Below are 12,976 nucleotides of genomic sequence, written 5' to 3'. Positions count from 1 at the left end.
TTTTTATTTATATAAGTTAGTAAAGTAATTTTTAACTTTAAAATTGTTTAGAAAATTTTGATTCACCTTGATTTTATTGATTCACATTCATTTTATTGATTCACCTTGATTTTATACCTATTAATTGTATTGATTCACCTTGATTTTAATTTTTTAATAATTATTGAATTCTTTCGGAAGTGTATATCCGAAACATTCAAAGACCAATTTGGTCGTGGAATATTTCGGATATGCATCTCCGAAGACACCCCTCTCTCAAAAAGGGGTGTTTTCGGAAATACATCTCCGAAAACCGAAAAAAGGGGTCTTTTCGGAAATGCATCTCCGAAAACACCTTTTTCGTGTTTTCGGAAGTGCATTTTCGAAATAAGACAAATTTTGAAAAAAAAAATATTTCGGAAATACATTTCCGAAGTTAGGGGTATTTTGAGTTTTTCACCGGAGATGCCAAGAAAGTAGGAAGGTGGGTAAAGAAATTTCCAATATTTATCGATGGAGAGAAGTAAAGATTTTAATTTAGAAAAAATAATATGGTATAATTTGAATGTCTTTTAAAAAAATTAGTATACTAATTCTAAAATAAAATAATGTTTTTTATACCCATGGGCCATAAAAAGATAGAAAAATTTAAACACAAATAAAATAATTTCAAATTCAAACTACAAATACAAATGAGTATTGAGTTAAAAGTGTTCATATTATGACTAAACTAGAGATAATTTTTTTAGTCTTTTAAGTTTACAATTGTTGGATCAAGGCAAATGATTCTAATAGGGGTCAAAATCTTTTAAAGTTAATAATTGTTATTTTGAAAATACAAGTTTTTTTCGATGAGAATCCTATAATAATTGCTTTGTAGGTGAGTTGGATTGAGACGGTGGTTCTCTTGAATGAGGTCAACTAAAATATACTCAAATTTGTATATGATACCATCATAGTAGGGAAGGGATCTTTGAGCAACTTTTAGAGCTTGAAAGCAGAGTGTTAAGGGGATTCAAACTAATATCTGAGTTGTGCGTAAATTTTTATAAAAGCAAGCTCTATTGTACAAAGTCTTTCTAGAGACAACTTTATGTTAGAACAAAATTTGGTTATACACTCAATCTTTAAGTTTTGATGATAATAATACATATATTTTTATGCAATAAATCAGCAGTTCTGAAGAATGTTGAATGCCCATCAGAAAGGATTTTGATATTGTTTCTAAAGAGAAGCTTCTATCAGATCATAAGTCAAGATTTTAAGGCTCAGATAAGCTTTTGCTTCCAGCTCATAAATCAAGACGTGTCGTTCAGATTAATTGCTACTTTCAACTCTGAAGACTTTATTTTGACTCTGAAGAATCAATTCACTTTGGTCGTCTACAATACTTGATTTCTTCCATGCTCTTTCTACTTCAGATCATAAGTACATCTCAAAGATGAATGATAAAAAACTTGCACTAGAAGCAATATGGTACAACAGTACATCAACTTTTCCACTATTATAAGGATGTATTGTACGAACCCGATTTTGGTGTGATTTTTGTCTCCCACGATCTTTTAGGAGCCATTACATCAAGGAAAGCTATAACTAATTCTTCTCAACGGTCATCTTTTCAACGGGACTATATATATGAGACACTCTCATTTGAAGAACAAGTGAATGAAGTAACAAGCAAATTTTCACGCTACTCAAACTCAGCTTACATATCTTCAAAGAGAAAAAGAAAAGAGAAAGAAAAGGAAAATCTTCAAGGAATTGCTCTAAACACTCCTTTGTGAGAAATCTATTATCTAAGAATCTCTATAACACAAGAGTTATTATCATTCAAATTTCTAGGGGTGCTGGTTGGGTTGAATCCAAGAAGGAGTTCTATATGGTGTCATGTCATTGAAAGGTTAAGAATTAACTGATTCAGTCGGTCTAATATAGACGTGAAAAATGTTGAGGCTTTAAATAGGATCCTAGTGTTCAAATGAAAATGGAGGATACTAATGGATAAAGAAGCATTTCGGGCAGGAGTACTCAAGCACAAATACAAGAATATTGAGTTTAAGTTACTTAAAAACGAAGACAAACCAGGAAAAAGTAGAGAATCAATTTGGTGGAGAGATTTTAAAATAATATGAGACTATTTTGGTGATGGAGAGAGACAAGTTCTTAAGCAATATCTCATGCATGATTGGAGATGGTAGTTGCACACCGTTTTGGAAAGGGAAATATGTTTAGTAATCAACCTGTGATGGATGTTTTCCCTGAGTTGTTCTTATTATCTAATAAGCCAAGTGGAAGTGTGGTAAAAATTGGGCGTTATATTGGTGAGGAGTGGGTATGAAATATTCATCTATACGAGGAAGAAATATAAGCAAAAATAGTGAAGCATGTGGAGGAGATACATATCATTATGTCAGGAGTAGTTCTTAGAAGAGGTGACACTACTATAAATAACATGTTTCACCTCAAACGCGAAATGCATTTAACCCCGACTACAGAAGCGAGATAACGAAGGGAGTCATGAAAAGTATCAACTTTATCCCTTGGTTTTTAAAACACCAAAAAGAAAATATTTATGTTCATCGGTTCGAAATCCACGTTATGTACTTTTAATATTCTCAAAGCTAGCGCATCATACCTCTCGATTTATCAATAACACCGAGGGGTAATATTGATATTTTTTAAAAAACTCGTTACAAACTATAGAATATTAACAAATTAATTGTTTACATATAACATTACATTGTTTACACAAAATATTTTTGTAAAAATATATAACAATTTTTTAATCAGATTCATCGTCGTCACTGTATATGAAAATTAGATGTTGGATCCTCGTTTCATTGAAATGTCGGGGAAGATAAAATGTTGGATGCAATATATTCCAGATCCTTTTTGCATTTATTTGTTTCTGGTGTAAAACAAGAAAAGGGTTAGTTAAATTGAAATTCTGGTGTTTAGATCACATATATCCTAAGAGATGTCGTGACAATGGTCTCTAAGCAACACACAATGACAAGGTATACAATAAAACAGTGCAAAAACTTAAATGAACACAAGAAATTGTTCACCCAGTTCGGTATATAACAATACCTATTCCGGGGGCTACCAAGCCAGGGATAAGTCCACTATGATAGTATCAGTTTGAAGTACCATGCAAACAATCTCCGATTCACACGTAAACAACCTCTGATTTACAGCCTTCATGCCTAATCACTACTCGTGTTATACTTCTACTTAAGACTCACCTAGGTATGATACCCTTCTCAATCCCCCTCAATCACAACCGTGAAAATCAATTTTAACAACTTAGAAGATACACTTCAATGACACAGTCACTCAATGCTTAAAAGCTTATGAATGATCACAGAACTTACAACTCAGTAAAAACGTCCAACTCTTCTATCAATAATGATATTAGAGAGGCTCACAAGACACAAGACTGCACAAACCCTAACATAAACTACATTGTAAGTTCCACGCCACAATTAGCTCTGTTGGTTGCTATTTAAAGCAACCTTTTGGACTGGATTGAGCATTCAAATCGCAGTAAGGTACTGCAGAAAATACTCCAAAATCTTCTCCATGAAGATAGGGCTTCAATTATTAGTTTCCTAAATATTCTTCATATTTAGAAACTTATCATACATCTTGAAAACAAAGAAAATCTCTTATCCCTTAATCAAGCGCCACATAGGATTGCACAATATTCCAAAATATCCTGCAACTGTAACTTAAAACCGACTTTAACAGATTCAGCTGTACCTAACAGTCACGATATCTGATGATCCTGCATAGGACATCTTACTCGACAAATCTCTTCAGTTGAAGTGAATATAATATCTTGTTTAACATGTTCTTATAAGTTAGTTTTATCAAACATAATGTCAACCATATAAAATAAAGAATCAAAATAAATGAATGAATATACAAATATTTAAGAACACCGTAAAAAAAATGATTATTGAAGACCACAAACCTTAAACACAATTTATTTTCTGCTCTTGCAATCCATCGTGGAGAACTTTATCAAGTTTTTTACGCTTCAAAGCTTTCATGTTATATGTTTCATTAACAATTCTTGATATTCATAATGCTTTTACAAAGGATGTCTGTTATGTTTCACACGGATCACTAATGAAAATATCTTGAGTGTTGATACTCATAAATGGACGAAAAAAATTTATTTATGGACATGATTAATATCCTCAATTATCACGCAAAAATTTTACCCTCGATTTCTGAAGTGTAAAAATAACATACCTATAATATAAAAGGTGACCTATGATATAATGAGAAATACCTCTTATACTCTATTATTGAAATTTACTCATTAAAAAAAATTAAAATTTAAAAAGTCTGACTAAAGGACCCATTTGACCAATAAAATTAGTTTTCTTTTAAGTGTAATTAAAATATCATTTGCTATCTAAAAAGAAGAAGAAAAACTCCAATATTTTTGAACTAATTCGTGCCACCCACGTGCCTCAGTTGCTCAGAACCATTTGTTTCGGTTAAAATACAATGAATTTCATTGAATGACAATGCGCAACATCGATTCAAGTTGTCTTTTATGGGGTCCCTTCCCCTCATGAAAGTAGCACGATAGCATCTTTCTAGTACTCCTATATGGACCTTTGTTTTATTCAGTCAATATTCTCACCTTGGTCTATTCATTGCAACCACAAGCCATCACTATTCATCACATCACTATCCATCTATAAATAAATCTTAATTCTACCCACACTTTCATCTCACAACAACAACAACAATGAACTCTCTTTCAACAACTTTGTTCTGTGCTGTTCTTGTATTTGTAGTCTCACCTTTCTCCTCAAATGCACAACTTGATCCCTCCTTTTACAAAAACACTTGTCCAAACGTTAGTTCCATTGTCCGTGAAGTCATAAGAAATGTTTCCAAGACAGATCCCAGAATGCTTGCTAGTCTCGTCAGACTTCACTTCCATGACTGTTTTGTTCAAGTATGTATATATTCACTCATTCACCATAATTTATATTAAGCTTTTGTTCTAACAATTTTTTCCATGACACAGGGTTGTGATGCATCAGTTTTGTTGAACACAACTGATACCATTGTGACCGAACAAGACGCTTTTCCGAATATCAACTCTTTACGAGGCTTAGATGTTGTCAACAAAATCAAAACTGCTGTAGAAACTGCTTGTCCTAACACTGTTTCTTGTGCTGATATTCTTGCCCTTGCAGCTGAATTATCATCTACACTGGTATATATAATATGCATAATATTATATACTATTTTTATTTTCCTTCACCGTTGAATTTCTTATTAACTTTGTTTTTTTTTATGTGATGAAATAATTTTAATACAGTCACAAGGTCCGGATTGGAAAGTTCCATTAGGAAGAAGAGATAGTTTAACAGCAAACCAATCACTTGCTAATCAAAATCTTCCAGCTCCATTCAACACATTAGATCAACTCAAAGCTGCATTTGCCAAACAAGGCCTTAATACTACAGACCTAGTTGCTCTTTCTGGTGCTCATACATTTGGAAGAGCTCACTGCTCTTTATTTGTTAGTAGATTATACAACTTCAGCAATACTGGAAACCCCGATCCAACTCTTAACACAACATACTTAACGCAATTGCGCACGCTATGTCCCAACGGTGGATCTAGCAATAACCTTGCTAATTTTGATCCAACGACTGCGGATAAATTTGATAAGAACTATTACTCTAATCTTCAAAGTAAGAAGGGTTTGCTTCAGAGTGATCAAGAGTTGTTCTCAACAAGTGGTGCAGATACTATTAGCATTGTGAACAAGTTTAGTGCTGATCAAAATGCTTTCTTTGAGAGCTTTAAGGCTGCAATGATTAAGATGGGTAATATTGGTGTGTTGACTGGGAAACAAGGAGAGATTAGAAAACAGTGTAACTTTGTTAATTCAAAATCTGCAGAACTTGGTCTTATCAATGTGGCTTCTACGGATTCATCTGAGGAGGGTATGGTTAGTTCAATGTAGATGTAGTGATTGGAGGAAACTAATAAAGAGGTTGTAATTGGGCACATTCATGGTATGTGTCTTTTAGTTATTATTATGTACTTTGTGAGGGAAAGTCTTTGTCTATTTGAAGTGTTTTGGATGTATATTTGCAAGTGCATTGTATAATCTAGTAGTAAGTAATTAAAATATCATTGTTTTCTCATGGAATGTTTTTTATTACATATTTTTAAGCAGGTTTGCTATGCTTACACTGGAAAAACTCTAAACCGTATCTACACCGTATTTTTTTCAAAACATTTTAGCTTTGACACAAAAATCAAGACAAGAAAAAATTATTAAAATAAACAAAAGGGCATGGAACTGTATGTATATAAGGTGTTGGTGTATTTTTTAGTGTACACTTATCATTTCTGATTTTTAAGTGTTTGGTGATTATTAGTTAAAAGGATGTTTTGGTTAATTTCAGATATTTTAATTGGTTAAAATTATGATAAGAGATAGTCTTAGAATTATGATTATCTATCCAGCACTAATTTAATTATGTAAACTTATATGTTTTGACCCTCTTATGAGAAGTTTAGTGTTGAAATATTTAAATAGAATGATACGCATTATAGTTCCTTTTAAAATATATAATTGTAATTTGAACTATTTGTTCAAGATTCCTATAGAAAAAGCTATTTTTTTAGGAACACGGGATTTTTCTGGTTAAACCAAAGTCACTTTTATATTTTAGTTGAACAATCTAACTTTTTAGTTTGGATATCAAGCCTCACCTTCATAGGGATATATGTAAAAGCTTAAAAAGTCATAGCAATAATATAATTTCTCATAACAGAGTTTAACCTCAAATTTTACATGAGGTCTATCACTTACATATATGTGATGTTTAACCTCAATTATGTGATGTTTAACCTCAATTATGTGATGTTTAACCTCAAATATAATTAATTATAAAATAATACAATTATGTGATGTTTCCAACACATTTTACATTGGAGGTAACTTTGCCCAACTTTTTGAATTGGGTAGATAAGAATTCACCATTCTATTTTTCTTGCATTTAAAAACCCTGAGGAAATTACAATCATAATGAACATAATTGATTGGTCCTAATTCCTATTGTATTGTGTCAATTTTTTTCTTCCTTGGTTCGTTTGATACTAATTAAACAAAATCCTATATAAAACGATATAATTAAATAGCTATAGGCGGTAAAAACATAACTTATCAAACTTCCCCATGCTTGAATCATTATGATGGTCTTTTTAGAGCAAGTGTACTAAATCGTTGTGAAGAAATAATATTTAGGCAAAATATTCTTATGGATCCCGTAAGTTTATCTTAAGGTTCATTTTGGTCCTTTAACTTATAAAATGTTCATTTTGGTCCTTTAACTTATAAAATGTTAATATTGGTCCTTTAACTCTTCAAAATATTTCATTGTAGTCCTTATAGTCTAAATAACGACGAATTTAGCAACCGATTTATGAGTTTTTCAGTCACTAATTAGACAAAAAGGACTAAAATGAAGCATTTTGAAGAGTTAAGGGACCAATATGAACATTTTTTAATTTAAGGGATCAAAATAAACCTTGAGGTAAATTTACGGGAAAAAAAATTCTCTGTCTAATATTTATAAATTTGTCTACACAAAGATTGCTTTATTGCACCACAACAATATCATTGTACTGAAATTATTAAATTGAGGGATTTTCATAAAGATTTGATTTTCAAGAGAAAAGAAAATGAAAACATGAAAGTTATTAGAGATTAAAAACGATTAGGAATTTCTTGAATCCTTTATTTATCACTATTTGGTAATTATGTCTATTCCTTAAAATTATTAATCTAGTATTATGATAAAATAACAAAAATAGTTATACCCAATTCCTTGGTGTATAACCATCTCTTTTAATAACAATCCCCTAATCTCTTAGGTGAATTTGAAATCAAAATAGGTTTTATCCCTCGTTAATTCCTATATCACAAAATTATAATTTCTTATTCCTAAGTAATTACTAATTTTGAACAATTAAATTAAACCGGGTTTTAAAACTTACGATCAGTAATCATTCAAAATCGATGTTCAAATCTTACATTTGTCAACATACAAAAAACATTAAACACAAATCTTATTAGCTTTATAAGTCTTACCTTTATTTTGGGCCTATGGAATGTATATTATAGATTGGACCCATACACATGTAATGTATATATATAGCCCAATACCTGTAATACAAGTGATCCAATAATATACTATTCATTCTCGTTTTCTTCTCAAACTCTTTCTTCCCGCCAATGGCGTTTACATTCTGCACAGCACACATTGCAATATGGTATCAGTGACCAAAACCCTAGATTTCAATTTCATTCTTCCGCATTCAATTTCGCTCTCATTTCTTCCCCTTCCTTTCTTCATATCACAACATGTCTTCGTCTTCTGATGAAGAAATACCCAAAGTTACGGATCCGCTGTCAAAACCCCACGATCCAAGCCAAAACCCTCGCAATCCTTATTACCTGCATCCTGGAGAAAACCCAGGTGCCACCATTGTTGCACCTCCTTTAGATGACCACAATTATCATAATTGGAGTAAATCTATGCGCAGAGCGCTCACGTCCAAGAACAAGATTGCGTTCATCAATGGCACACTTCCAAGACCGTCTCCAACAAGCACAGATTTCGAACTTTGGGATCGCGCCAATAGCATGGTTCTTTCTTGGATCAACAGAACCTTATCGCCGCATATTGCTCAAAGTACTATCTGTTTTGATTCAGCTTTGGATCTCTGGGAAGACCTTAAGGAAAGATTCACAAGAGGTAACCATTTCCGTTTCTCCGATCTCCTGCGTGATTTACATTCCATTCAACAAGGAGATCGATCCCTTTCCACATACTTTACCGACCTAAAAATCCTATGGGATGAGCTTGAAGATTTGCGTCCTACACCTTCTTGTTCATGTCCTACACCTTGCACATGTGATCTTGCCAAGGCCGTGCGTTCCTATAAACACACGGAATATGTTATCTGTTTTTTGAAGGGATTGAATGACAACTACCACAACATTCGCACCCAAATCCTTCTCCTTGACCCTCTTCCAACCATCAGCAAAGCTTACTCCTTGATTGCTCAGCAACAACCATCCCTATCTCCATCCACATCTTCCTCAAAACCCACTATCCTCGCTGCTGCTCATAACCCTAAAGCCAAAGGCAAAATCTCATCCAAAACACCCATGCTTTGCACTAATCGTAGCAAAACAAACCACACAATTGAAAACTGCTACTTTAAGCATGGTTTTCCTCCGGGTTACAGATCCAAGAATACCAAGAACTCTGATTCAAAAGCCTCAGCTACACCAGAGAAGGAATTGTCTATCTCCAAAGAAGACTATCAACATTTGATCCACTTGCTACAACAATCACGCAAAGATAGCTCATCTTCAAAGACAAATCCTTCTGATGATGCTGTGATATCAGGTATAACATCTTCAGGTAACATTTTATGTGAACCTTCCACTTGGATATTGGACTCTGGAGCATCTCATCATGTATGCCCATTTATTCAAAATTTTTCATCTATTGCATCCATAAAACCTGTTAGTATTAATCTACCTAATGGTACATCTCTATTTGCTTATTATGCTGGATCCATAATATTTGATGCTAAATTTCAATTGCATAACGTTTTTTACATACCACACTTTACCTTTAGTCTTATCTCTTTATCTAAGCTATGCATCTCCACTCCCTTTACCATAACCTTCTCACACAATTCCTGCTTCATTCAGGATGTGTCTACCAAGCAACTGATTGGACAGGTCATACAGCACCATAACCTCTACATCCTGAAACAATCACCCATACAAAATGCTCAATGTAATAACATTAGTCATAAAGCTTCTTTAGATTGTCATTACCCTTTATGGCACCATAGATTAGGACATCCATCTTTTGATGTTTTACATACAATGTCTAAACTCTTTCCTGTTATCAAAAGTAATAAAATGTCTGATTGTTCTACTTGTCATTTTGCTAAACAAGCTAAGTTACCTTTTCCTATTAGCACTTCTACTACTGCTCATTGCTTTGATCTCATTCATATGGACATATGGGGTCCCATTTCTCACCCATCTATGGATGGCTATCAATATTTTTTAACTATTGTAGATGACCATTCTAGGTACACTTGGACTATGCTTATGAATAACAAAAGTGAAACTAGATTACACATCAGAAACTTTATAACATACTGCCAAAATCATTTTTCTGCTACTATTAAAACCATAAGAAGTGACAATGGCCCTGAGTTTATTATGCCATCTTACTATGCTTCTCTTGGCATTATTCACCAAAGAAGTTGTGTAGAAACTCCCCAACAAAACTCCACAGTTGAACGAAAACATAGACACTTACTTAATGTGACAAGGGCCCTTTTATTCCATGCTAATTTGCCTAAATGTTTTTGGTCCTTTGCTTTATGCCATGCCACATATCTCATTAATAGACTATGTACTCCTACTCTGCAGCATTCCACACCTTTCTATATGCTATTTCAGACTGATCCATCCTATGTTGAACTTAAAACATTTGGATGTCTAGCTTATGCATCTTCCCTCAATAGAAACAGGGACAAACTTGACTCTAGAGCCCATAAATGCATCTTTCTAGGTTTTCCAGTAGGGGTCAAAGGCTTCCTTCTATTTGACTTACATAATAGATCCACCATTATATCTAGAAACTGCTCCTTTAATGAGCAAATATTTCCTTACACACCTTATCCCACTTCTGATAATTCCATAACTCCACCCCTTGAATCTCACACATCCACTCTTCCTTTCTTATTTGATCCCACCCCTCACCATGACACAATAATACCACACCAACCTAACAACATGCCTATTGCTGTTCATTCCCCTCTTTCTAATTCTTCATCTCCTACCCACCAGGACTCACCACCTGACTTTCATAATCAAACTGAACAGAGTGACCACCCTGTTGACCCTACCACACAAACCATTGAACATTCTCCAACCAATAATCCTGAACAAAATCCTGAATTACCCAAAACTAGGACATCCACTCGTATTAGGTCTGCACCTGCTCACTTGAAAGACTTTGATTGTAATGTTGTTTATACTTCTACTTTATATGATATCTCAAAATATATTTCATACACAAATTTATCTACTGCATTTCATTCATATATCTCTGCTATTACTACTTCCTACACTCCTAATAATTACAAGCAAGCTAGCCAATACCCTCAATGGATAAAGGCTATGAATGATGAAATCTCAGCCCTCACTGCCAACAACACCTGGCAGCTTACAACACTTCCACAAGGTAAGAAGGCCATAGGGTGTAAATGGGTTTACAAGACCAAGTTTCACTCCAATGGCACAATAGAAAGACATAAAGCAAGGTTAGTCGCACAAGGATTCAACCAAGTCCAAGGTATAGATTTTTTTGAAACTTTCTCTCCCGTGGCTAAACTCACTACTGTAAGACTCCTTCTATCTCTTGCATCTACATTAAATCTGCATATTTTTCAGCTTGATGTTCACAATGCCTTTCTTCATGGCACTCTAGATGAAGAAGTATACATGAACATTCCTAAGGGCATGACTGTTTCTAATCCAAACCAAGTTTGCAAGCTTCTCAAATCAATCTATGGACTTAAACAATCCAGTAGACAATGGTTTGAGAAACTTTCAAATGTTTTAAAACATAACCACTTCACCCAATGCACCTCTGACCATTCTCTATTCATCCACACATCAAAACAATTCCATACTTTCATACTGATTTATGTGGATGATATATTGATTGCAGGGAATAATTTACAGATTATCAACAACATCAAACAAACATTACAACATCACTTCCACATAAAAGACTTGGGACACATGAAGTACTTCTTGGGATTGGAATTGGCACGCACTGCTGAAGGAATAAACATCTGTCAAAGAAAATACACACTTGATTTACTGGAGACTGCTGGATTATTAGGCTGCAAGCCTGCATCAACACCTATGGCTCGTGACACACGCCTCAACTCCACGGACGGATCACCTTTACCAGATCCCAAACCTTACAGACGACTGGTTGGCCAACTAATCTATCTCCTCAACACCAGACCGGATATATCATACGCTGTCCAACAATTGAGTCAACATATGCACTCACCAACAAACATACATCACTCTGCGGCCATTCGTGTCCTACGATATCTCAAAACATCGCCTGCCCAAGGACTTTTTTTCCCCAGCAACAGCCCTCTTCAACTTAAAGCATTTTCTGATTCAGATTGGGCCACCTGCCCAAAAACAAGGAAATCAGTGACAGGATACTGTGTTTACCTCGGAAATTCTCTCATCTCTTGGAAATCCAAGAAGCAGCCCACCGTCTCTCGCAGTTCTACAGAGGCCGAATACCGTTCAATGGCATCAACCGTTTGTGAACTACAATGGCTACACAATATGATCACTGAATTGCGTGTTACATTCAACAAACCATCCCTACTGTATTGTGACAATGCTTCTGCTATTCACATAGCTAACAACTCATCCTTCCACGAACGAACGAAACATATCGATCTCGACTGCCACTTTGTTCGCGAGAAATTACAACAACAACTATTTCGTCTCCTACCGGTTTCTACACACCAACAGCTTGCTGACATATTCACTAAGCCCCTAGACCACAAACCTTTTTATGATAACATTTCTAAACTTGGATTACACTCCATATACCCCAAGTTTAAGGGGGAGTATTAGCTTTATAAGTCTTACCTTTATTTTGGGCCTATGGAATGTATATTATAGATTGGGCCCATACACATGTAATGTATATATATAGCCCAATACCTGTAATACAAGTGATCCAATAATATACTATTCATTCTCGTTTTCTTCTCAAACTCTTTCTTCCCGCCAATGGCGTTTACATTCTGCACAACACACATTGCAATAAATCTAACTGAATAATACTAAAATTTCATTTTT

The 12,976-nt window shown here is 34.2% G+C and overlaps 1 protein-coding gene across 1 annotated transcript; it reads left to right on the top strand.

The window, feature by feature from the left end:
- Positions 1-4,715: 4,715 nt before the first annotated feature.
- LOC131622471 (peroxidase 15-like) lies at positions 4,716-6,169 on the top strand. Its single transcript, XM_058893508.1, has 3 exons — positions 4,716-4,960; positions 5,033-5,224; positions 5,330-6,169. Exons 1-3 carry the CDS (start codon positions 4,748-4,750, stop codon positions 5,981-5,983), a joined length of 1,059 nt encoding a protein of 352 aa, XP_058749491.1. The 5' UTR covers positions 4,716-4,747; the 3' UTR covers positions 5,984-6,169.
- The last annotated feature ends 6,807 nt before the right edge of the window (positions 6,170-12,976 follow it).

The sequence above is a fragment of the Vicia villosa genome, unplaced genomic scaffold (genome assembly GCF_029867415.1).
Source record: "Vicia villosa cultivar HV-30 ecotype Madison, WI unplaced genomic scaffold, Vvil1.0 ctg.000030F_1_1, whole genome shotgun sequence".
Lineage (NCBI taxonomy): Eukaryota > Viridiplantae > Streptophyta > Magnoliopsida > Fabales > Fabaceae > Vicia > Vicia villosa.
The sequence above is the reverse complement of the archived record's forward strand: the minus strand, read 5'-3'. Positions and strand labels throughout refer to the sequence as shown.